The following is a 24,085-nucleotide window of genomic DNA, read 5'->3' as shown; positions in this document are numbered from 1 at the left end:
TCATTTTCTCAGCTCTGAGTATTTTCTCTGGCTGTCACTCTATTTCTGACTCCTAGTTTCTCTGACTTCTTTCTAGTTCAACTAAAATCTTACTTTCCAAATGAAGCCTTTCCCACTCCTGTTAATTCTAGTGTTTTCCCTCCGTTAATTATTTCTTATCCTGTCTATGGCTTGTTTCTAATATGTCGTGATGTTGTCTCTCCCATTACAATGTAAGCACCTTGAGGCAGGGATTATCTTTTGTCTCTTTTTGTATCCCCATTGCTTAATGCAGTGCTGGGCACATAGCAAATGGTTAATAAATGCTTTTTGATCATTGGTCAAAATCAGCTTATTTCAAATATTGTCTGCTTTAATAAGACCCCACAGGTGACATTTATTGCATCGATTCTGGCGACTTCATACAAATAAATATAAAAGAATAGGATTCAAACTTACAAAGTTCCCAATATCTTCTAAACAAACATAAAACATGGATATGGGCATACAGCTATACAGTAGGCTCTCCCACCTTGTTATTTCTTTAATATTGTATGTATTGTTCAAATTTAAATTGATGATTTTGCTATTTGATAAACTGACTATATATCATTTAACTATAATTTTTCACTTAAAAAACTATCATGTTAAACATTAGTAGAAAGGCCATAAAATTATGTGTTATCTTGGGGGGACAAAGAAAATAATTCTCATGTCATGTTTAGATTTACTCTTGACTCAAGAAAATGTGCCTGATGAAAACATACTCAGAAACTCAAGAGACCCAAATGGGATCTGTGCCCAATATGGATATTCACTCCAGTGATACAGATTGCAATTTAGTTATCCCTCTACATCCTTTGTGACTCTTGTCCATTTCTTCTCATAAAAGAGCCAAAAGATTGCTTTCAACCTTCCTTGATTTTTCTTTAGATTACGAGACTAACTATGGGGCACTTGGGTTGAATATTTTGTTTTTGCTATGTGAATGGCCATCTTCTTATTCCTTTATCCATTTCCCCCATGATAGCTTTTCACTTCTTTAAAGTTCCCTGTTTGGTATATGTAGCAGCCTGTTATGCTCACCACTGACCTCATCATTCACCTCTGGCATTAGTTTTCAGTTGTTTTTAGTTTTTCAGAGCCTACTGCATTCCATTTCACACAGCCATAAAAACACTATTTGATGACTACTGGTCTTAAAAAATATGGACTGAGAGAAGTTAAGGGACATTAAAAGAACTTTGCAATTTCCTGAAGGCAATCTAGCTTGCTCCCCTGTTTCTTTTTAATTCTGAGACCCACTCGTCAATTTGTACAGCCTGTCTCAGATATATACATACTCTTGATAATATATATATATATATATATATATATATATACATATATAATATGTATATACCACAGCATAACTAATATATGATATATACATATGTATGCACACCTACTGATAGAAATGTATAAACTATTTAACTTCAAATCATAATCTCAATGATAGGCATTCTTAATCTACTTGGTTTTTCTTTTCTGTATAATTAGGCCAAACTCTTAGTGACTATTCATCTCCTCCAGGAAGTTTGGCAGTGTTTCAGGACTTGATGCAACTAACATGATGTCATCCATGACCAAGAGCATCTGGAGCACCTCACTGTTATTTCTCTTCAACTTGGATTCTGTTTTGGATCTCTTTTAGCATGATGTCAAATACATTTAACCAGTATTTGTTTTCTCCTTTTATGTCTTGTCTAGTTTTTATGGTCTCAGAGTCAACGAACAAGATTCTCTTTATTGTTAAATGTGTCAAGGAATCACAAATGATTTTGATGTATGGCTGGAAGATGTCTTATTGGAAGAGGATTGTTAAGACAATGTTTTATTCTAATAAAGTACTAAAAATAATCAACAGGAAATAAACATTGTAGTCAATGGTATCACGATAAAGAGATAGTCAGTCATTGTTCATGAAAGCTTGACTGTTTCTTCTAAGATATTCTTCAAGAATGACCCCAAGGTGTGCATGTAGATTACTCTTACAAAACTTCATAAAATGAGAAAAAAGGCATATAGGTTAGTAGTTATTTCTTGGTTACTTTTTTTGTATTAATGAAATCCAAGATTTTTTTTTCATGCCATCCTTTATATTCTTCCCATCCTTTATATGTCTTATTCATTGACTCCTTAACCCTCTCACAATTACTACCTCCAGCATAAACCTCTTCTATGAACTCTTGGTTGCTTTTACTTTTCATTTCCTTAAGTTTAGGGATTGTGATATCATCCTTCAAGAGTACTGACTCAACTGATCTTGTCTGTAAAAATGGCTTGTTATAAAAATCTTTGCAGATCTTTTCCATATTCATTCTGCTTGTTTTCCTCTTTTTCTTTAATCCTCAAATACCCCATTGATGATTGCTTACTTGTCGCCTAAGCTTTTTAAAATTATTTTTCCTCTCCATTGTTTCTCTATGAGTTAATACTGTTCATAAGCTGCCATCAATCTTCTCTGTAAAATGATATGAATTTATACTCTAAATCCATGTTCTCTTTTATTATTATCTCTTTTTGCTTGGTTAAGTAAGCCAAGTGTTCATTAACCAAGGTACTCTTAGAATTTTTTTGTCTTCTTGCTATGATAATTTATAAGTAAATTTCTAAATGAAATTATTATGATCAGTGTTGATGTCTTTTAGTTTACTTTGTCGTCTTCTGGTTCTGCAACATTGGAGAGTAAATTTTCCCCCAAAATTGTCAAGGGAGTAAATGCTTTTTTCCTTTCTGTATAATTCCTTCTTAATATCAGGCTTAGATGAGCCTGTATCATTGGAACATTGATCAACTAGATCCAGATATCATTGTGACTTTTGGCCAGTCTGGCCTCCTTAGGAGCTTCCTCTGCTTTTGACTTTTCCTGCTATATATCCTCATGGTGGTAAAGGTACTGGAGGGAAATTGTGTGGATATGTGGTCTGGGGAAGTGATTCCGACTTAATAAGAGCATCCTGGTAAATGTTAGTTCATTATTTCAAAGATGTGTTTTCCTTCTTAGGTGAGGGGGAAATTTCTCATCCTTAGTTGTTTTCCAGCTGCTTGTAGTATGACTTAATGACATAGAAATGAAAAATCCCAGGATACCATATATCTATGACACCATATCACCACCTCTCAACCCCACTAACCAGAGATTGGCATAAACTCATGTACCTTCTAAATGTTCAGTTAATGTACATCAGAATTATTTATTACATGGAATTCATGTCATTTTTCATATTTCTCTTTGGCCTCCCTGTGTCTTCTTAAGAAAAATAAATCTAGCCATCTAGTTCCCTCTGCTATTTCCAGAGCACTAAGAACAGCAGCAGAATTCAAACATTGTTTCTCACACTCCAGTGGCACTGGAAAGTGGACAAAGCAGTAGGAAAGCAACATAGTTTGGGTAGAAGCTTAGAAACCCAGAAGAGTTCACATTCAGGTCCCTAGCCTCTCCAGTTCTTTAGCTAAGGGAAGGGGAACCAAAAACTCATTTTGGAAGAAATATCCTCAAGCACTAAAAAAAAAGTACCTAAGACAGCACTACATAAAACCATGAATGTTCTCTGTCAACACCATTTAAATAAAATTATAAGGGGGAAGACTGAATGGATGTGTAATACTAGCAGATTTATAAGTCTGGACTGGACCAGGTATCATAGCTTTACTGAAAAAAGAAACCCTAAACCATTAGAATGGATGGACAATATGACTTAAGAGAGTTTTCATTTTCTAACTGCTGTGATTCAGTGTGGGTAGAATAGGGACTTCTCACCCCTTTTATTAGAAGATTTTGGAATTAGATAACATTGATTTTATTTTCTTCTTGTCTACTGATTTGGACAACATTCTCTCTCTCTCTCTCTCTCTCTCTCTCTCTCTCTCTCTCCCCCCCCAACCCCCTCCTCCACCAAAACCCTCCTGAAATGGCCCAGTTCTTTTCCTACTTTCATCATCTTAATGCTCCACGAAAAAATATTTAGAGAAGTAGAATGAACATTATTACTTGGCTTACAAATGATCAGTCAACAATAACCTTTATAAAATTATTATTAGGGTTATTCCCCACCTGCTATTGAATACATACAGTTTAGGGGAAAAGATCCCCCTTAAAAGAGGGAGAGTTACTGGCTATGCAATAGACACACAAGCAAATTGCATCATCTTAGCTTTGCCATTCCTAACCCCCTTCTGTTTTTATTGCCTTTTTAGCTTTTCTCTCTGTTCACTCTTTTCCTTTCTGGAACTCTATTTCCATTTCTCCTCTTCTCATATATCCATTAAGTTGCAACAACATTAAAAAAAAAAGAATGATTGGATGAGACATTTGAAGCGCCCCAAAGGGAAACATTAAAAACAAAGTGGTTTTGTGTCTGACACAGCACCAGACTTTATTATTATATAAGGGCTTGAAGAATTGTTATAGAGTGGGAAAAGCAAGGGATTTGGAATCTGAAAAGCTGTGAGTGAATCTTAGGTCTGCTACTAAAAGTCACAATCTCTCTGCATCTCCTTTCCTTGACTATAAAACAAAGAGTTGTACTGGATGATCTCTAAGGTCTCTTTCTGCTCTAAAATCTATGCAACTGGAATTGTTGATCATCAATAATACATACATACATATATATATATATATATATAAAGATATATATATATATACATATAGATAGATAGTGCTTTACCTTCAGAAGCCTTGGGTTAAAATCCCAGCTCTGGCACTTACTACCCATCCTTCACCTTGCCAGGGCTCATCTAAAACATGAGGGCATTGAGCTTGATGGTTTGTAAAGTCCCTTTTTTATCTCCAAATCTATGGTCCCATGAAGTTCTCCAAACTGTCCTACGTATCTGACTTGATCACAGAATATAAGAATAAGAATAGATCTTAGAGATCATTTGTTGAATATTCTTTTTCAGATGGAGAAACCAAGACATGGGGAAGGGAAATGAGGTGTCCAAAGTCACATGACCAGCTAATGGCAGGGATGAATTGAGAAACCAACTCTCCTGCCCTCTTGTATGCTGTGCCCTCGGCTATCCTACTTTGCCCCTTGTAGCAAATGGACATCAAATGCAAACTCATGTCAAGTTGATGACATTTATGCCTGCAGTGCAGTTATGATCTAAGAGCTATGTTTAATTATTGTACATGGGAGACAGTAAATGGTAGAGATATAAAGAAAGGCAAAAAGCAGTTCTTGCCCTCAAGGGATTTCTAGACTGGCAGAGGGGACAATATGAAAACAGTTATTTACAAAGAAGATGTGTGCAAGATAAATTAGAGATCATCTCAGAGGGAAATCACTAGCATTGAGGGAGACCAAGAAAGGCTTCTGGAAAAAAGTGAAATGTTAGCTGGGACTTAAAGGAAACAGAAAATAAGAGATATGAGGAGTCAGAAGGAAGTAAAGAAGGAGCAGGGAACAGCTAGTGGAAATGCCCAGAGTTAGGAAATGGAATGTTTTATGTGAAGAACAGGAAGGAAGCCAGTATCACAGCATCACACAGGACATGGAGGAGAGCAACATTTTAAAAGATTGGAAAGGTAGGAAGTAGTAAGGTTAAGAAGGGCTTTAAGAGCCAAAAATAGATTTTACATTTGATCCTAGAAGGAATAGGCAATAACTGGCAACATCCCCCAAACTATAGTCTTTTTGTTCTATCTGCGAGAGAAGTGAGTCCAAGATGGTCATGAGTTCACTTTATATCCTTAAAGGGAATCGTGGAGTCCCCAAATGCACATACATACTCTAAGAATAAATCACCCGAGTGTACTTACCTACATATCCTGGAGTGCCACATGCTGTAGACATGACATCTCCTTTACCTTCCATTTTGGACAACCCAAAGTCACTGATCATGATTTTGGACTCCTCATCCTGGCTGTAGTACAAAAGGTTTTCAGGCTAAGGTGGGGAGAGATACAGAAAAACAAATATAAAGATCTTATAAATCTGGTTGAAGTCTGAGAGAAGACAAATGTCTAATGCTTGAGGCCAAACATGGGAATCTCTTATTCATAACAATTTAAGATTAAACAAGGCCATTAAATTATAACATGTATTATATGCTTGAAAACTGGATCTTTCTTTGGGTTAGCCTCAAGGCTTTTTGGAATTACTAATTTTCTTTTATTTTAAATAGGCATAGCAATATAGATGGGAGACTGTTAATGCAATTCCTATGCTAGCTGAAGGGGAATTACTATACAATAAAACCATTCTTGTTATATTTTTGCTTTTTAAGTAGCAACCATGATGATGATCAAGAGAAGGAAGCATAATTAATTATGCCATATGATTCTATTTTCTCTTCTCACCCTTGAGTGCCTTTAAAAAAAATCTTACTTTCATCTTTGATTCCAAGTCAGAAAAGCAATAAGGGCTAAGCAGTTGGGGTTAAGTGACTTGCCCTGGGTTACACAGATAGGAAGTATCTGAGGCTAGATTTGAACCCAGGCCCTTCTGTTTCTAGGCCTGGCTCTCAAACCATTGAGCTACCTAGGTGTCACCTCCATGAAATGTATGTTCTACTTATGGAGCTGCCACTGAGAAAGATAGGAAAGTCACATTTATTAAGAGGTATAAGTAAGTGACTCCCATGAACTGAGAAGGAATGAAAGAAAGGAATTAAATGTTTACTGTGTGCAAAGCATTGTATTAAATGCTAGGAAAACATAAAAAAGAAGTCAATGCTTTCAAAGAGCATATGTTTTAAGAAGGGAAGACAACACATGTCAGAGATCTGAGCTACATGGCAAATTCATACATTTTTGCTGCATTCCATTAATTTTTTTCCCTTTAGAATATAAGCTTCTCATGAGTAGGAATCCATTCTTTCTTTGTGAGTATGAGTAGTATATGGCACAATGACTGGCACATAGTAGACATTCAATAAATATTTTTTCTATTAATTGATGGCATTACTATTAAAATTCATTTAATAAATGATTAATATGATACTCACTTATACTAATCTCAGAAGAAAGAATTTTGAGAATCTGTACTTTGGGATGAACTTTCTAACATTCCATTGGGCTAGATTAAGTTCTCTTTACTTTCATGAATTCCTACAAACTTCTACAAGGATGCCAATGTTTTTCCCATTTATTGCTTTTTTTTAAAATAAAAATTCATCTGCTTTTTAGGTAGTAGATTCCAGGAAAGAATAAAGCAATTCTGAACAAGGTGCACATAATTGTCTGAGAGAGAAAGAGAATGTTACACTAGAAAAAGAATGTCATAGTGGATTGAGAGCTAGGTCTAGAGACAGGAGGTCCTGTGTTCAAATTTAGCCTCAGATACTTCCTAGCTGGATGACCCTGGGCAAATTACTTAACCCCACTGCTTAGCACTTATTGTTCTACCTTGAAACCAATATGCAATATTGATTCTAAGATGGGAGGTAAGGGTTTAACAAAGAAAGAAAAAATATCAGGGGTTCAATGGAAAAGAAACACTACTCTTCTTTTTACTGTCCTAGTAAAACAGAGTGTCCAGTATCCTAAGGTACTTCTTGAAGTATCTGAGGCTTTTGTTTACTTTGAATGAATAAATGCCACTGGCCAGTCTAATTTTATGAATATTCTCCTAACCCAGATTCACAGAGAAATCCATGGGGGGAAATGGATAAGTACTTGCTTTCCTTGTTGCCGTGTATTTTAAAATGGGATGATTTCTATGTCCCAACAACTTATTAGGACACAAAAACTAAGTAAAAAGGGATTTTTAAAAAAGGTCGAGGGAGAAATACCTAGTTAGCTCTTTTGGGTGATTATAATCTTTGTAATTTGGAATTGGGAAGTTAAGTGGATTGGTTTATTTCTCTTAGAAGTTTATGAAAATTTCATATTCCAATCTTATCCTCCTTCACAGAGGCCAAAATTCTTTTCTTCTTCTTCCTTTTTTTTTTTTTTAAGATTACCAAGGGACACTAAAATGGTAGTGTTCTACTTTTGGCAATTACATGCTGTGAGTTTGATGGTCTAAAAGCTTCCATTCAATCCAATCCAAATTGGAAACACTTCCCCATAAAGACAATGTGGGAGTGAAATACAATATAGATCCCATACAGCCAATGTTTCTATCTGTCTTTCTAAGAGGAAATAAATGTTACCCACCATGATATGGCCTATAATTCTCCTTGGAAATTATTTTAAATAAGTACCAATAATCAGCCCACTCACTCTACTCCTACATGGCTACTAACTTGGCTCTTAAAAGCTGCCTGCTGTGTTTGGAAAACACAATCTGATGGTGGGAAATACTTGCTAGGTGTACGCCAATGGATGGGTTCATTTAGCTCAGTGAAGGATTTTAGAAACCCTCCAAGGTGAGGTAATCCTTCTCAAATCCTAAGAAACCTAGCAAGAACTCATGCTGTAACCTCAGCTCCCCAAAGCTCCCCAAAGTTCATATTGCCACAGCCAGTAAGGGAAGGGCCATTGGGAGATAATGAGAGAGAGGGGAGACACACACATACACACACAGAATGTGCATTACTCTACAGCTCTGAAAAACTACAGACTACCACCATTTCCTGCCTTTGATACAACCCCAGGGTACCTCTTAAAGTGCTATTTTGTCAGCTATATAAAATCTGTTCCTGGGTAAATTACTTAGCCTCCCTGAGCCCCATTGTTCCCATCTATAGAATGAGGTAGTTGAACTCGACTTCTAAGGTTGCTTCCAGCTCTGAAACTATGATGCTATGATCTTACCTTAATGAGGGAGGGAGAGAGAGAGAGAGAGAGAGAGAGAGAGAGAGAGAGAGAGAGAGAGAGAGAGAGAGGGAGGGAGGGTGGCTTAATGGACAGAGCCAACCTTGATGCTGGCTCTTTTACTCTGGGCTAATCATTAAATCTCTCATAGAGTCCCCAGACAATTCTCAGACTACCAGTTATAGAAGGAATCTGACCTGCACTGCTAGAGGAGCTCCTTGCTGGGAGCTCCATATGTTAATGAAATCATAAGCCTAACAAATAAACAAATAGGAAGTAAATAAAAATGAGTTAATATTCAGTCCATTAGATTGTAAGATATTCTTAGTGCTATTTGTCATTGTTGTTTAGTCCTGTCCAACTCTTTATGACCCCATGGACCGTAGCATACTAATGCTGCCCATGGGATTTTCTTGGCAAAGCTACTGGAGTGGCCTGCCATTTTCTTCTCCAGTGGATTAAGACAAAGAGATTTAATGACTTGCCCAGGGTCACACATCTGGTAAGTATATGCGGCAGATTTGAACTCGGGTCTTCCCATCTCATCTAGTTGCCAAGCACATAAGTAAATGCTTAATAAATGCTAGTTGATTGACTTTACACTGTCTGTAAAAATAAATAACTATGTACAGCATGGTGCTGATATACCATATGAATAGGTTAACGTTACAACTTACCCAATACAGAGAAATGGGAAATGCATCCCAACAAACAGCAAAGAATTATAGCTTATAACTTTCATCCACTCCATTGCTACATTAAATAAGTCCAATTCCTCTACTGAGAACAAATTCCTTTTACAACATATTGTCCTGCAAAATGGATGGGATGTGCCAGAAAAGATTGTCTTACCTTGAGGTCCCTATGTACGATACCCATCCTGTGGAGATAGTAGACAGCATCCAAAACCTGGCGGATTAGAGTACTGGCATCTTTTTCAGTGTAAAATCCTTTCTCCACTATTCGATCAAAAAGCTCCCCGCCAGATACACTGGAAAATACCACAGAGCAAAAAAAAGTCTGCATGAGAATTCCTGTTGATTTTTGCTGGGAGGGGGTAAACCATAGATATAACATCTAAATAGCATTTCCAAAGTGCATCTATTTTTTTTTTTCTATTGTGCAGGAGCTTTTATAGGTCAGGGTTTCTGGGACACAGGGCGAGGATTTCCAAAGGTGAAGTAAAAGGAGTGAAAATGAAAATAAGTTCTGTGATTCAGTCCAGCCTCGAGTTATCATCTTGCCTTTTCTGCTACCTTGTTTGGCACTGTGGGGGCAAATCACATACTTGCAAAATTATGATCAATACAACGACCCCTCATGATTTTGGAAGATTGATGATGAAACATGCTATCTCTTACTGAGAGGGGATGGATTCTGGATGTAAGACAAGACATATATATATATATATATGTATATATATATATATATACATATACACATGTACATGTATAAATAGCCATTGATGATATTTGTTTTACTCATCTGCATATGTTACAAGTAATCTGTTTTTCCTTTTTTTTTACCAATTTGGTTGGAGATGTGAGGGAGAGAAAATAGATTTTTTTCTTTTCTTTTTTTTTAAAAGAGAGGTAGGGAATGCTACAGATGAGAAATTGTGTACTACTTTTAGAGGAGGTCACTGTTGTTAGTTTTAACTAACTGTTTTCCTTTTTAAAATCTTTTTTTTTCATTTTTTACAAGAGACTTCTCACAAGTCAGCATATACATAGAGAAATGTAATAATATCAAACTCTACCTAGGCCAGAGGATTGAAATTTTACCCATCTTTAATGTCCAGCTCAAGCACCAATTCCTTCATATACTGAGCCTTTCAGTTTTACTCTCCTTATTTTCTTGAGAATCCTTTGTACCACTGGTAGGATCTTAAGTATGAGAGGTATATGTGTACTATAGTATGAGCCCCGTGAAGACAGGGGCTTAAATACTTAATGGGTTTGGAAATAAGAAGAGGGAGAAAGGCTCATTGAATAATATTGGTTAGAAAGTATCTAAACAATTTTTGCATTCTAGGAATCGAGGAAATTGTAAAATCTAGAATAGAAAGCAAGTGATAACCATGTACTATTTCTTGAGTCAATCTTCTTGTAAAAGCAAAAAAAAAATGCCATTTTTTCCAAACAGCTTAGTCATCTTGGACAAAGATAAAAAGATAGGAACACATTCATATTATTATTTTTTAATCTACACTTTCTATGAAACAAAATGAAAGAGATTTCTGTGAGCTACTGAAGCCCTAAAATTGCCTATAAATAATTTCAACTATCCTAAGAGATAAAATGAAAGATTTTCCTTAAGAGTAACACAGACAGAAAAAAAAATGAATGGAATGCATTTTCTGCAAGTCATGGCAATTAATAGATAATAAATAACATATTTAAACCTCATTTTGCAAAAACTAATAAAGGGAGAAATAAATTATTACTGCCGTAAAAATATCCATAGGCTGGAGACTTTTCCATTATCTAATCACTAAGTAATTCAGCATATAGTCATGCTAAGCAATATTCTGAGTGGGTAATAAGATGAAATTACTTTCCATAGAAGCTGGGAAAATGGGTAGGAGGCATGATAATTTTGAGTGAAAAGTAATATAAAAAAGTAAAGAGAAACTCAGAAAAGACTCAAAGAAACCATCTTTACTACTGCATATACTTGGGATATTCTAAATGTCCATCTTCTAAAACAGTAGTTCTTAACCAGGGGTTGTGGACTCCCCAAAGGGACTATGGATAGATTTCTGGGGGATTTTGTGAACTTAGATTAGAAAAAATTACAATTATATTTTTGCCAACCTCTGACTGACAGTTAGCATTTTCTTTGATTATCTGCATCCATAGGCTTCACCAGATTGCTGAAGGGGGTCCATGACACCAAAGACATTAAGGATCCCAATTCTAAAATAAGGACTAGTTACCTTTAACATTAGGCACTGAGTTTTTTGTGTCACTCATCTCCTTTATCTAGAGTCCTGACAAAAGCAGTTTAGTATCTAGATGTTTCCAACACTCCAGTTTGCACTGAAATACTATACCATATGAAGCAACTGTTGGCCAAGTAGAAAGCTGCTTTAGTTTTCATCTTTCTGTTTACTTGCCCCAGGTCTCCCTCCCTCATTTTGGGAGGGGCACTTCTGTTCTATTTCTCTGCTCTGGTTCCCAGCATCCTCATGCTGTTTGACTAGTATTTTGTTGTTGAGTTATTCAGTTGTGTCTGACTCTTCTACTCTTTAGTAAAGATACTGGACTAATTTTCAGTTTCCTTCTTGAATGAATTAAGGCAAAAAGAGATTCAGTGACTTGCCCAGGGTCACACATCTAGCAAGCATCTGAAACTTAATTTGAATTTAGGTCTTCTTGACTCCAAGTCCAGCAGTCTGTCCACCAAATGCCTAACTGCCTCCAGCTACTATTTATTAAGTGCCTTTTTTGTGCCAGGATCTGTGCTAAGCCCTGAGGATTAAAAGAAAAGCAGATATCAAAGATACCCCCCAAAAGAAAACAAATATAAAATTATTTTTTAAAAACAAGAAAACAAATATAAAACTAGTCCTTCTTTCCAGAAGTTCATAGTCTAATGTTGGAGACAACATGGAAACTATTATATACAGACAAGATATGTGCTAGATAAATTGGTCAGCTCAGAAGGAAGACTCTGAGGACTAGAAATAAAGGAGGACTAGAAAAGGCTTCTGCTCAGGTCCTTGCCCAGGGAGCCACCCATGCTCTTCCTCTTATTGACCTCATGCAAGGCTCCACACTTTTCCCAGTACCCATCCCTACCGAGTTATGTTACTTTCCCCAGGACACACAAAGAATGGGTAGCAAAACCAAGATTCAAGTCATTTGACTCCAAACTTGACACTACTATTCTCTGATACTGTAGATATCCCAAGGAGAGAGGATATAGGAGCTAAAGAAGAATGGGGGAAAAGGGCAAAGACATAGGGAGTGGGGGGGAGGGAAATTCTCCCTTCTACTCTTGAAATCACTGGGAAATTGGTCATCAATTGCTAAGTTCAAAGAAACAAGGTTGTTTTGAATCATTTTAACCTTAACCTTTCCCAGTATATTGGATTGCTTTGATATATAGATTTACTTTCTATTTACTGTCCATTATAAGGGGTAACACACAATATAACATACAGTAACCATATGTTTTCATTCTAAATGGTGTCTTGGCACTTTCAGCTGGAAGACACAGAAGTTTGGGGTTATTTTCAGGATCACTCAATTTTAATCTACATGATTATCAAAAACTTGGGATATATGTATATGTGATTCAATTAACCAAAGAATTTTTTCTTTTTAAAACAATGATTTATTTTTAACATAAAAAATTGAGTTCCAAGTTCTCTCTCCAGCCTCCCCCCATCCACTGAGAAGGCAAAAAGTATTAAATCATATATGTGAAATCATGCAAAACACATTTCTACATTAGCCATATTCCCCACCTCAAAAAAAAAGCAAGAAAAATGATGAAAATCAAAAACCATATTTTTCAATCTGCACTCAGAGTTGTGATTCTCTCTCGGAGTAGATAGCATTTTTCATTATGAGTCCTTGGAAATTATCTTATATCACTGCACTGATCAGTCTAGTCAAGTCCTTCATAGTTGATCATTACAATACTGTTGCTACTCTGAACAATGATCTGAACCAGGAAATTTTTTAATGAAACTATTGTATCATTTTCCCTTTCCAGGTCACTGGGCATGATGAAAGCCTTAGATAGGTTTTCTTTTCTTTTTCTATTTAAAAGACAAAAATGTTATTAAAAAATCTTTTGTTAAAAGTTTTGACATAGCATGAAAAAGGCCAACATATTGCATTGGTTGTGGGATCCCTAAACTTTTTAAAAATTATTTTCTTGTTACATTAAAGTTCCCAGATATTTGCCTCTTTACATCCTCTCCTCGCACTAGAAAAGGCATCATTGATCCCCTCAAAATATAGAAATAAAACCATTTTGCTTATTTCTTTTTGTCAGTTCTTTCTCTGGGAATGGACATATACAACTTATTCTTCAAACAATATTTCTGTTGTTATAAACCAGTAATGAAAACCAAGGTCCCAAATCTCTGTCTCTCTCATACCACTCCTACCATATATAAGGGTGTGTGTATGTATATATGCATATATGTATGTATGTGTATATATATATATATATATATATATATATATATATATATATATATATATATATATATATATAAGATCAGCCCAGAAGTTAGGAAGACATGAGTTCAAGAGTTGCATATGACATATGCTAATTTGACAAATCACTTGATTTCCCTAGGTTCCAGATATTTCTCAATGTAATAAATCCATAAATAAATAAATACCTAAATGGAGGAACCATTTTATATAAAGCATTTCTTACTTTGATGAAGTCATAGGTCCAAACATCCCACCCCCACAAAAAATTTCCACAGCTTATATACTCAGACTCTTTCTCTAAGTCATATTCTATCTTCTTTCCTTTCTCTCAGTCCTTTCCAGAAAGCCCTAAGAATGCCCAGGAATGAAAGTATCTACCTTCCACATTAACTAAGTTCAACAGAATGGCTTTCCTGAATAAAGCTGATTTTTATGCAAAGCTATCTCACCCATTTGCTTAAGCTTTTATTCATGATCTGAGTTATTCTATTAGGCTTTGACTTAGGGCACTCACATTCCTTCTAGAGTTCTCTTTCTCAGTGCCAGAGAACTTAAGGCTTGGTTTTATGTAATCCATGTACTTAGTATTTTTTCTCTTCTCCAAATCTCACTTTAATAACTTTTAGGAGATTAAAAATAGTTTCATGATATCTTCCAAGTTTCAATCAGTTTATAATTGAAAATTACATAGAACATAGAAATTTTGTCAAGGATTACAAACATATGCCTTTTCCTTGATCGTTCTATTAAGTGAGGTATAGTATCCCCCAAAAGAAGGGTAACGGCACCCCTGTCCCTTCTACTTATATGAGTATTGTGTGCTGCTCTAGGAAGTATATTTTAGAGAAATCACTGACAAGATGGATTGATTCCAGACAAGGGTCATTGGGATAATAGAGGGAGACTCAAAAACATATCAAAACCAAACCATCACTTGAGGAACTAAAAAGAAGACTCTGGAGGAGAGGGCATAAAGCTAGTTTTAAGTTCTGTATATAAAATGTTTGTTACATAGAATATAAAAAGGAGATTCAATTTGTTTTACTTGACCACAGAGGATAGAACTAGAGGCAGTGGATCTAGAGTCAGGACAACCTGAATTCAAAATCTAGCTTCAGACAGTTGTTATCTAATCATTTCAGTTGTGTCAGACTCTTCATAACCTCAGTTGAAGTTTTCTTGGCAGAAATACTGGAGTATTTGTCATTTTCTTCTACAATTCATTTTACAAATGAGGAAACTGAAGCAAACAGAGGGTTAAGTGACTTTGCCCAGAGTTACATAGCTAATAAGTGTCTGAGACCAGATTTGAATTTGGGAAGATAAGTCTTCCCAGATGCCAGGCCTGGCACTAAATATACTTTACCACCTAGCTGCCCATTGGGTTAGCTAAAACTGTTCAAAAGTGGAATAGGTTGCTTTGGGAGATAGTGGTTCTCTTCCATTTGAAATCAAAGCCCTTCTTGGCCTCCTTTAATGCTAGTGCCATCCCCCGAGACTATTTCAGTTAACCTGTATATATCTTGTATGTGCGGTGTTGATTGCATGTTGAATAATAGACTAAAAAATTAAATCTTGTTATTAGGAAGTAGTCAACTAAGTTTTTTTTAAAGCAGAGGTGAAATATGATTCCATATGTGACTAATCTGGTAACAGTGTGGAAGATGGACTGAATTAGGAACAAAGTAGAGGTAGTTAGAATTGTTGGGTGGCCAATTCCTTAGTACAGTCCTAAGTTTTGTTGTCATTCGTTCATTTTCCCTGACTTTCCATGATCTCATTTAGGGTTTTCTTGACTAAGATACTGGAGGGTTTGTCATTTCCCTCTTGAGCTCATTCGACAGAAGAGGAAACTGAGGCAAACACGGGTAAGTGACTTAAGGTTTACACAGCTAATAAGTGTGTGAGGCCAGATCTGAAGTCAAGAAAATGAGTCTTCCTGATTTCATGTCTGGCACTATCCATTGCACTATCTAGCTGCCCATCCTAGGGTAGAAGAGAGTGAAAGAATGGAAATGAGATATCAGAGAGGTTGTAGAGAAACCACTGACAATACCTTAAAACTGATTGGATATGAGTGAATAAGAATTTCTGGAAAAATTAAAGATAACGATCAAGGATCTGAACACTGGTGATAGACCAGGTGAATGATATACCAACAAAAAATAAAAATAACTACTTTTGGTGGAAATCAAGTACATGACAAATATGGTTTCCTACATATGTTGTTCAAGACAGTTGTATTGGTAAACTTTGCTTAATTGCTTTTCTTTGTTATAACAATATAATAATAAAAGGCCCTGTGGAGGTAGAGGTGGGATGTAACCCTAATGAATCCACTAAATCTTTTTAAAAAAACTTTAAAATAGTGATATTTTGATGAGGAACACATTTTGAGAAAGGGATAGTAAGTTGAGTTTTGAAATACAGAGATAGTAAAGAATACAATATCCCTGCTAATAGAGGAAGGATACTTTTTCTCTCTCTCCCTCTCCCCCCATAAAGCCTAAATTTGCCTCTTTGCTACTTTTCAGCTATGGACCTCTGGCTCTTCTGCCTTCTGGGGTCTGGAGAACAAACCTAACTGCCACTGTGTTGGAACAAGCAACAGAGGGAATATTAGAGAGAGAAGAAATTGACAAGACTGACAGTTGGTTGGGGAAGGGGCAACTGGGAGTGGCAGTTGATCTTGTGACTAGAGCACTTCTTTCCTGGTGTTGGAAGTGGGAGGGGCTTTTCTTCATATAGAGTGCCTCTATTTTCTTCAGCTTGAAAAGACAGGCTCAACCAGCTCTGAAAGTCAGAACTTTTCTTGTTGCTTGCTGTCTACTGCGATTATTTTGAACTTAAGAAAACTAGCATAGATATAGTGTAGACAGGAATAAGAGAAACCTTCCACCAGCCAGTGAGGCCTGGCCTCAGCTCCAAAGCTGAGAAAAACTCCAACCTTATTTAGGGACATCCCTCTTCCCTTTTCCCTGATACCTCTCCAATCCAAACTGGTTATTCAAATTTATCTTACTTGAATATCGCAGTCATATAAGTGGACTATCTTTTCTGGGGCATAGAGGGAACTGAACTTCAGTTCAGTCATCCACTTATAAACATTTCTTATCTGACCCCTGCTGGGAGACCAAATTCTGGGGAAAGGCTTGTCGCTCAGGAGGGTCCATGCTTACCTGCTCTGGGGCAACTTTGGCAACACTCTAGTGAGAAGACATCATCCCATTTTGTTCAAAATATAGCCTCTTGGCAGGGGGCATCTCTCTCCTTTGCCACACCAGCAGCCATATTCCCTCTCACCTTTCAACTCCTCCATTCCCTGCTACAAACCTTCTGTATCCCCTGATTTTTCAATCCCCCATATTTCCCTATAAATATTACCTTGAAGGTGATTGATGTTCTTGGCTTGCCTGGCTTGTAATGGGAGTGAACCTAACTCTGTGGAGAGGGAAAGGAGGGGGGTAATGGGTAATGATCCTTAGGTTTTAATTTTGAGAATATACTCTTTTAGGGTAATAATCTAGGGGGATTCAAGTGGGATATATGTTTATTCTATAAGTCTTTGTTCTTATATAATTTCTTTTGTATTGGAGAGAGAATAATAATCATCCATTAGTGAGAGAAATTAAAGAGAGAGAAGTTGTGACAGAGGCTGGCACTAGAGAAAAAGTGCCAGCCTGAAGAGTTTGTGAAATTGATCACCTCGACAGGGGAGGGGGCCCCAGGAGTAGAATCCGAAAGGAAGAGTAGTCTCTAGCAGAGAGAGCAGTGAGTCTCTCGGTCTTGAGAAGCCAGAGAGAGAAGGTGGGAAAAAGACTTTCTCCTGAGGGTTACCCACTTTTCCTGCTGGTGACTGGGAATCTTTCCCCCCAACACTTCCCAATTGAAGGGACTTCTGAAAAGAAACCTGAAGACTTTATCTCAGCTTCTGTTGCCCAGGAGTGAGTCAACCTGACTTTCTCTCAGGGGACTTAGGCTGCCAAGGCCTGGGTTCTCCCCAAACTTGAGGATGGAGGGGAAAAGGGTTTAGATAGAGACAGGGACCCCTTCTCCCCATTTTACTTTTCCCATTCTTTCCTGCCCATTATTCCTTTGTATTACCTAATTGAGTTAAAATTAAAAGTTATCTGTTCCCCAAGCTGAGTGTCAGTGAATGGATCAAGGGGAAACCTTTTGGTCTCAAGTAGTGGAGAGGGGACAAGAGGGACAAAAGCAAATTGGGGAAAGAAGCTTTAGCTAAGGAGGGAAGGCAGAAGGGGGAAAATCTTCAAATCCCCTATCCTCTCTCTTAGCCAACCCATTACATCTGCTGTCTCCCTGAACCCTGCTTTGAGAAGGGGGTTCTCCTTTCTTTCCCCCTCCCCATACTAAAAGTCCAAGCTTCCCTCAGGGTACGAAACTTCCCTCTCATTTATCTTTTTTTTTAAGACAAAGTCACAGAGAGGGATCAGTGGGGCCCCCATTTTCTGGGGACTGCAAGTCCAAACTTTGACTTTGTCAGCCAGTGGGGATTTAATGGCTCCCAACAGCTAACTGTTCCCCAACGTTTTTCTGAATGACTACCGTCTAATGACTTCCCTACTTTACACTTGTGAAGCTGATTTTTTGTATCTAAGATTAAGATTTTACATTTAGCCCTATTGAATTTCATCTCATGTGATTCAGTTCAATGGTTAGCAATGGTGAACCTTTTAGAGACCGTGTGCCCACACTACATCTTCAAGTTGCCTGTGAGCCCTATGGCATTATCCCAGACAGCAGAGGTAGGAAATGCTCACATTGGTCTGCTGGGCCAAGGGGCAGGGCATTGTGAACATTGTCCTTGGGCACAGTGGAGAGGGAGAACAGAGCAGCTCCCCTCTGGCACACCAACATGGCTCTAGCCCATCAAGGTCTTTTTAGATTCTGATTCTGTCATCTAGTGTATTAGATGTCCCTCTGAACTTGATGCCATCTGCACATTTGATGAGAAAGCAATTATTTATACAAGTAAAAATTACCATTAAGAAATACAGGTTGAATAAGTGTCAAAGAATGCTTAGCATAATCAAGATTAAGTAGACTTAATTGATTTAAAAGAACAAAGTGTTCCTAAGCATTCTAAAAGAAATCTATTTACATAATGATGATTTAGATTCCAATTACAACTCATTCTTATGTGTTCATTAAAGCAGGTCTCTGATGGGCATTCTGCCTTGCTACAACTTTCTAGTTTAGTTCAGTACCTGCCAAGACGTAAAACTATATTTTCTTCTGTTTATCTTTTTCCATAATTCGTAGAACCACAGAATTGAAGAGTTAGGCTATACCCAGATGGTTCATCATACTTGCCCAATAAAGTCATCCCTTCAACATCCCCAAGAAATGATGCTCCAATTTTCACTTGAAACTTAGAGCAAGGAGGAGCCCACTGCCTTTGAGGTTGTCCATTTCATTTCTAGAAAGCTTTAATTGTGAAGAAATTCTTTGCTTCATCAATTTAATCTTACTCATTCAGTAAGCACTTATTAGGTATCTACAGAAATTCAAGGTAGCATTGAAGATTTGTTCATAGTCTCATTAAAATTCAGGTAAATTGTATGTTTCACATGTTCCTTTTCTGCCAGGCAAGTAGTGCTGTCAAAATGAGAGACGCTGTTCAGTGCTTCCTAAAATAAGGATGTTTGCTAGCAAGAAGCAATATTGCTAGGAAGAAGTAGGTGAATATAACCTTCCTCAAAGCCCCTCATACAGATTTTGGTGGTAGTCTCTAAGCTTGTAGAAATAGATAGATAGCAATTTAAGAGACTTGCTTCATAAACAAAACATTGGGACTGTGTGAGTGCCAGTTCAAACCTTATAATGTCTCCTCAGTGCTTTCTTGTGCTTATCCTGAATTTCTTGTGTTTGGCCCAAACCACCTAGCTCTCTTTGATATATTGAGAATGGCTGATGAATCCCTATTGAGGGCTATAATCAGGTACATGTTGGTCTGTTCCCTGTGTGCCTTGGGCTCAAATTGAAAACATAGTTCTCGGGGATTGGCCTCAGGAAAACTCTCTCCATCCTAGCACTATTTGTAATGTGTGATTGGTATAAGGAGAAATGAGACCCAGGTATATCACTGCATAGTATGAGAGTGCTAGCCAAAAGACAAAAAAAGATTGGAGGTGAGGGAGCAGGCAAGCCTGAATGTCCCCAAAATCCCAGCAAATGCTAAGGTGATTTTAGATTATATGGCCCTAAGTCTAGTCTTTAGAATGCTGGAGAGTACTCTGCTCTAGACAGACTAAAGCACTGAGACTAGTTCTAGGAGGACATATCTTAGTAGAAAAACAATAGCATGAATGGATATTCAAAGGAATGTCATGGAAAAGAGGGTCATGTACCTCTAGAAGGGAGAACTAAGACCAATAAATGGAAATCTGAGACAGATTTTGGCTCAATAGAAGGAAAATTGTCCAAATAATTAGAACTGCTCAACAATGAAATAGATTCTATCATGTAGTGGTGAGTTCCACATCATTGGAAGAATACAAATAGAGACCAAATGACCATCCATTTGAGAAACAGTACAAAAAGTATCTGGCATATAGTAGGCATTTAATGAATATTTTGTGATTTGTTGATGTTAAAGTAGAAAATTGACCAAGTAAATTCTAGTGTCCCTTCCAGCATTATTATTCAAAGCTTAAGGGAACAGCCTGCAACAACTCAGAAATGCAGGGGGAATATATTAAGGATCTTAAGCCCTGTTGGGAGAAAAAAGCAAACATGTAAACATCTTGAAGTAAACTTATTAATATTTTCTCAAGTCTAAGAAATCAATAAAACAATAAGCCAAGCATCAATTTCTGGCATTTGCCAATTGCCAATGTATAAATGCTCACACTGGTAATTTAATGATCAGCTCTTGTGAGTCAGGAGAAGCTGGCCCAAGCACAGCCCCATGTTCTAAGTGGATAATCCAGTGAACTGGGTTAGATGGGCAATGTAGCCATCCCCATAAGTGAGACTGCTCAAATCAACCTCTTTGGCTAACAAGCGAACCTTACCTAAACAGTCCAGAAAATAGAGTTCCTCCATTATCCAGATAAAGTATTCTGATTTTTACTTCTGAACTGGCTAATTAGTTTACATGATGTGGAGGAGCTGACATGCAATCAGATGAAAAGTTCTTCATGTAAGACACTGGATCAAAGCTAGAGCCATACTCCCTGGAGAGATAGGACACTCATGTCAGGAATGCATTAATCAGGTCTGCCCGAAGGGACGGAGATGGATGAAACTCTAAAGGCTTCTTTCTGGCTTGGGATTTTGTGACTACTGTGATGAGTATGGAACTTTAGGGATGGGCATTAAGGTAGCTGTTGCCATGGATAGAATACTGAGACCCAAAATCAAGAAAATCTGAGTTAAATCCCACCTTGGATACTTCGCCAGCTGTGTGACCCTGAGCAAATGCTTAGCCTGTTTTCCTCAGTTCTCTCATCTGTAAATTGGGGATAATAACAATATCTACATGATACTTGAGAGGAAATCTGTGAAAAGTGCTTTATAAACCTTAAAGCCCTATATAGATGCTAGGTGTGATTATAATTTGGACAGCTAGGTGGTGATAGAGCACTGGAACTGAAGTTAAGAAGACATCTTTTTGAGTTCAAATCTGCCCTCAAATGTTTACTATTTCAGTGACTTTGAGCAAGATACTTAACCAAAGGCAAATAGCCTCAGTTTAACTTTAGTTGTTTATACTTCACTGAGGTAAACAGTCTCCGTTTTCTCATCTGTAAAATGAGATCGAAAAGGAAATGGTAAACCACTCTAGTATCATTGTCAGGGATGACTACAAAAACCCCAAGTGGGATCATAGAGTTGGGCAAAACTGAAAACAACTGAACAACCACGTGATTATGAATAGCTTTGATCATTATTATCAAGTGAGAAGGAGAAAGATCAGGGAGAAAAACGAGTTTCAAAAAACTCCAACAAAATGTCAGGTGAACTATGATCAGAGTGCCCTTGTTTCTTAGATTTAATATGATTGTTTCCTCTGCTGGAAAGCCGATGGGCACAAGCATAAAATTTTACTGATTAATAAAGCAACTGATAATGCAGCATTTTGTAAAGCAAGTCAAGATTTGAGAGATTCTTGAAGCACAAGGATGATCTGTGCAGGCTGCCTCCCTTAGGGGCTTCAGGTGCTACTAATTATCTGAAATGCCTTCAAAAAAACAGTTCTACCACCTTGCTTCTAATTCTTGAGTAACTCCATGATTATGTTTTCTCAATGTATTTGGTTTCTCTTTTAACAAATGTTGATGCTTCATCTGAAAACAAACAAGAAAACAAATTCCCGCCAAGGAGACACAAGCTGTGTTTCGGGTAGGGTTTGTTACAGCTTCAGTCTGAAGTCTGTCCAAAACTGACTGATATACCCATTTGTCTTGACTCATCTGTTATCAGTTATTCAGTACTCCCTGAAAGCATCTCTACTTCATGGCACAACTGGAATGGCCCCAACATGAGAATACAGCAGCTCTGGGGGTTACCAAAGTAAAAGCATTGAGGAGAAAATAGCTGGACACAGAACAAAGGCACAAAAATGCTATAAGCAGGTTGGGAAATGAAACCCTACCAAGCTTGATATGGTAGTAAAAAAAGGGTTGTTATTCTTACTCTTCTAGGGATGATGTATTTAGGGCTGTAGGGCAACTTTGAGGTTATCTAGGCTCATTTAACAAATAAGGAAACAAGCTCAGAGGATATGTGACTTGCTCAAGGCCACAGTAGAGTGGCAGAGCAGGATTTGAACCCAGACCACCCTCTCCCAATCCAGTACTCTTTCCATTGTATCACTGACAGAAAAATCCTTAGACATAAAGAATGAGACAAAACACCTTTAAAAATCTCTACATTGTTATACACTTTTACTTTTCAAAGCTCTTTTACTTGTGTAATATTTCTCTCTCTTTTAATTCTTACAACAGTCCTGTGAGATAAGCAATGAACTTGTAATTGGTTCCATTTTATAATAATAATAGCAGCCTGCATTTATTTAGTACTTACTATGTACAAAGTACTGTGCTAAGTGCTTTATAATATCTCACTCAATCCTTGAAACAATCCTGGGAAGTAGATACTATTATTCCCATTTTTCAGCTGAAACTGACCCTGACAAGGACTAAATGATTTTTCTAATTTCACACAGCTAGTAAATGTCTGAGACCACATTTGAACTCAGAACTCCCCAGTGCTCTATCCACTGTGCTATGTAGCGGGAAAACATAAGGTTTGGAATGGTTGTTAACATGGTCACGTGGATAATGACTGTGTCTGTGCTTTTTGACACTTCTGTGTTCTTCTCCTCTATAAAATATGGGTATGAGTAAGGTAGGAGGAGGGCACAATTTAGAGTCATAATTAAATGGAAAGAGGGAAGAAGGGCCAAGAATCATAAAGACAAAAAAGGGTTGAAAATCTCAGCTTCTTTAATGGAAGGATGAGGTCCTTTGCACAGAGTGACTAGCAGAAAGCTCTGCAGAAGCCTTGGTGTCTGGCATCTTGCCTCAAGACCTCTGCAGCTCAAAAGGGCAGCTGCCAGAGCTCATTGAAGACTTAAGCTGCTCCCTTTCACTGACAGCACTGCAGAAAACAAAAGCTATCTGCATTATTACTCCCTTATTCAGCTCTGTTGAACAGTTCTTCAAAATGCCTATAGGAGAATTTCAATCAAAATCAGTTTATCCTTTTTTTCTCCATCTCCAGCAACTAGTGCGGGAAGCAGAAGGGGGTATGGTGTGGGGTGTGTGGGTGTGTGTGTGTGTGTGTGTGTGAAAGAGAGAGAAAGAGACAGAGAGAGTGACAGAGAGAGAGAGAGACAGAGACAGAGAATGAGAGAGAACGAGAATGCTGGTCTTTGCATTTGTCCTTCAATTTCTACAAATAGACAGCTAGATGAGTATCCAAGTGGTGCCCTCACAGGGTGAGAATAATCAAGGAGTGAATGCACTTTTCTCAATCCACGCTTGATTGCTTTGCTCTTCTGCTAGGAGTCCAAGAGCAGGTCAAGGTGACCAGTTGCAGTGACCAAATGACTAAATGACTGTCAAAGAGGAGGGCTGACAAAACCACCAGATATATTTTCTCCTATAACCCATCCCAAGGATTGTTTCTTAGAAGCTAAACTCACTTGACA

General features: G+C 37.4%; 1 protein-coding gene across 1 annotated transcript in view; it reads right to left on the bottom strand.

Annotated features, from left to right (window-relative positions):
* Positions 1–24,085, bottom strand: part of CAMK1D (calcium/calmodulin dependent protein kinase ID) — a 512,505-nt gene that overhangs the window by 94,880 nt on the left and 393,540 nt on the right. The window contains exons 4-5 of the mRNA XM_001363611.5: positions 9,578–9,716; positions 5,786–5,912 (exon numbers count right to left, since the gene is read on the bottom strand). Coding sequence (XP_001363648.1) covers positions 5,786–5,912; positions 9,578–9,716 — 266 coding nt within the window. The remainder of the gene's footprint in view (positions 1–5,785; positions 5,913–9,577; positions 9,717–24,085) is intronic.

This window comes from Monodelphis domestica, chromosome 5 (assembly GCF_027887165.1).
Source record: "Monodelphis domestica isolate mMonDom1 chromosome 5, mMonDom1.pri, whole genome shotgun sequence".
Classification (NCBI taxonomy): domain Eukaryota; kingdom Metazoa; phylum Chordata; class Mammalia; order Didelphimorphia; family Didelphidae; genus Monodelphis; species Monodelphis domestica.
This window is presented reverse-complemented; position numbering and strand designations above follow the sequence as displayed.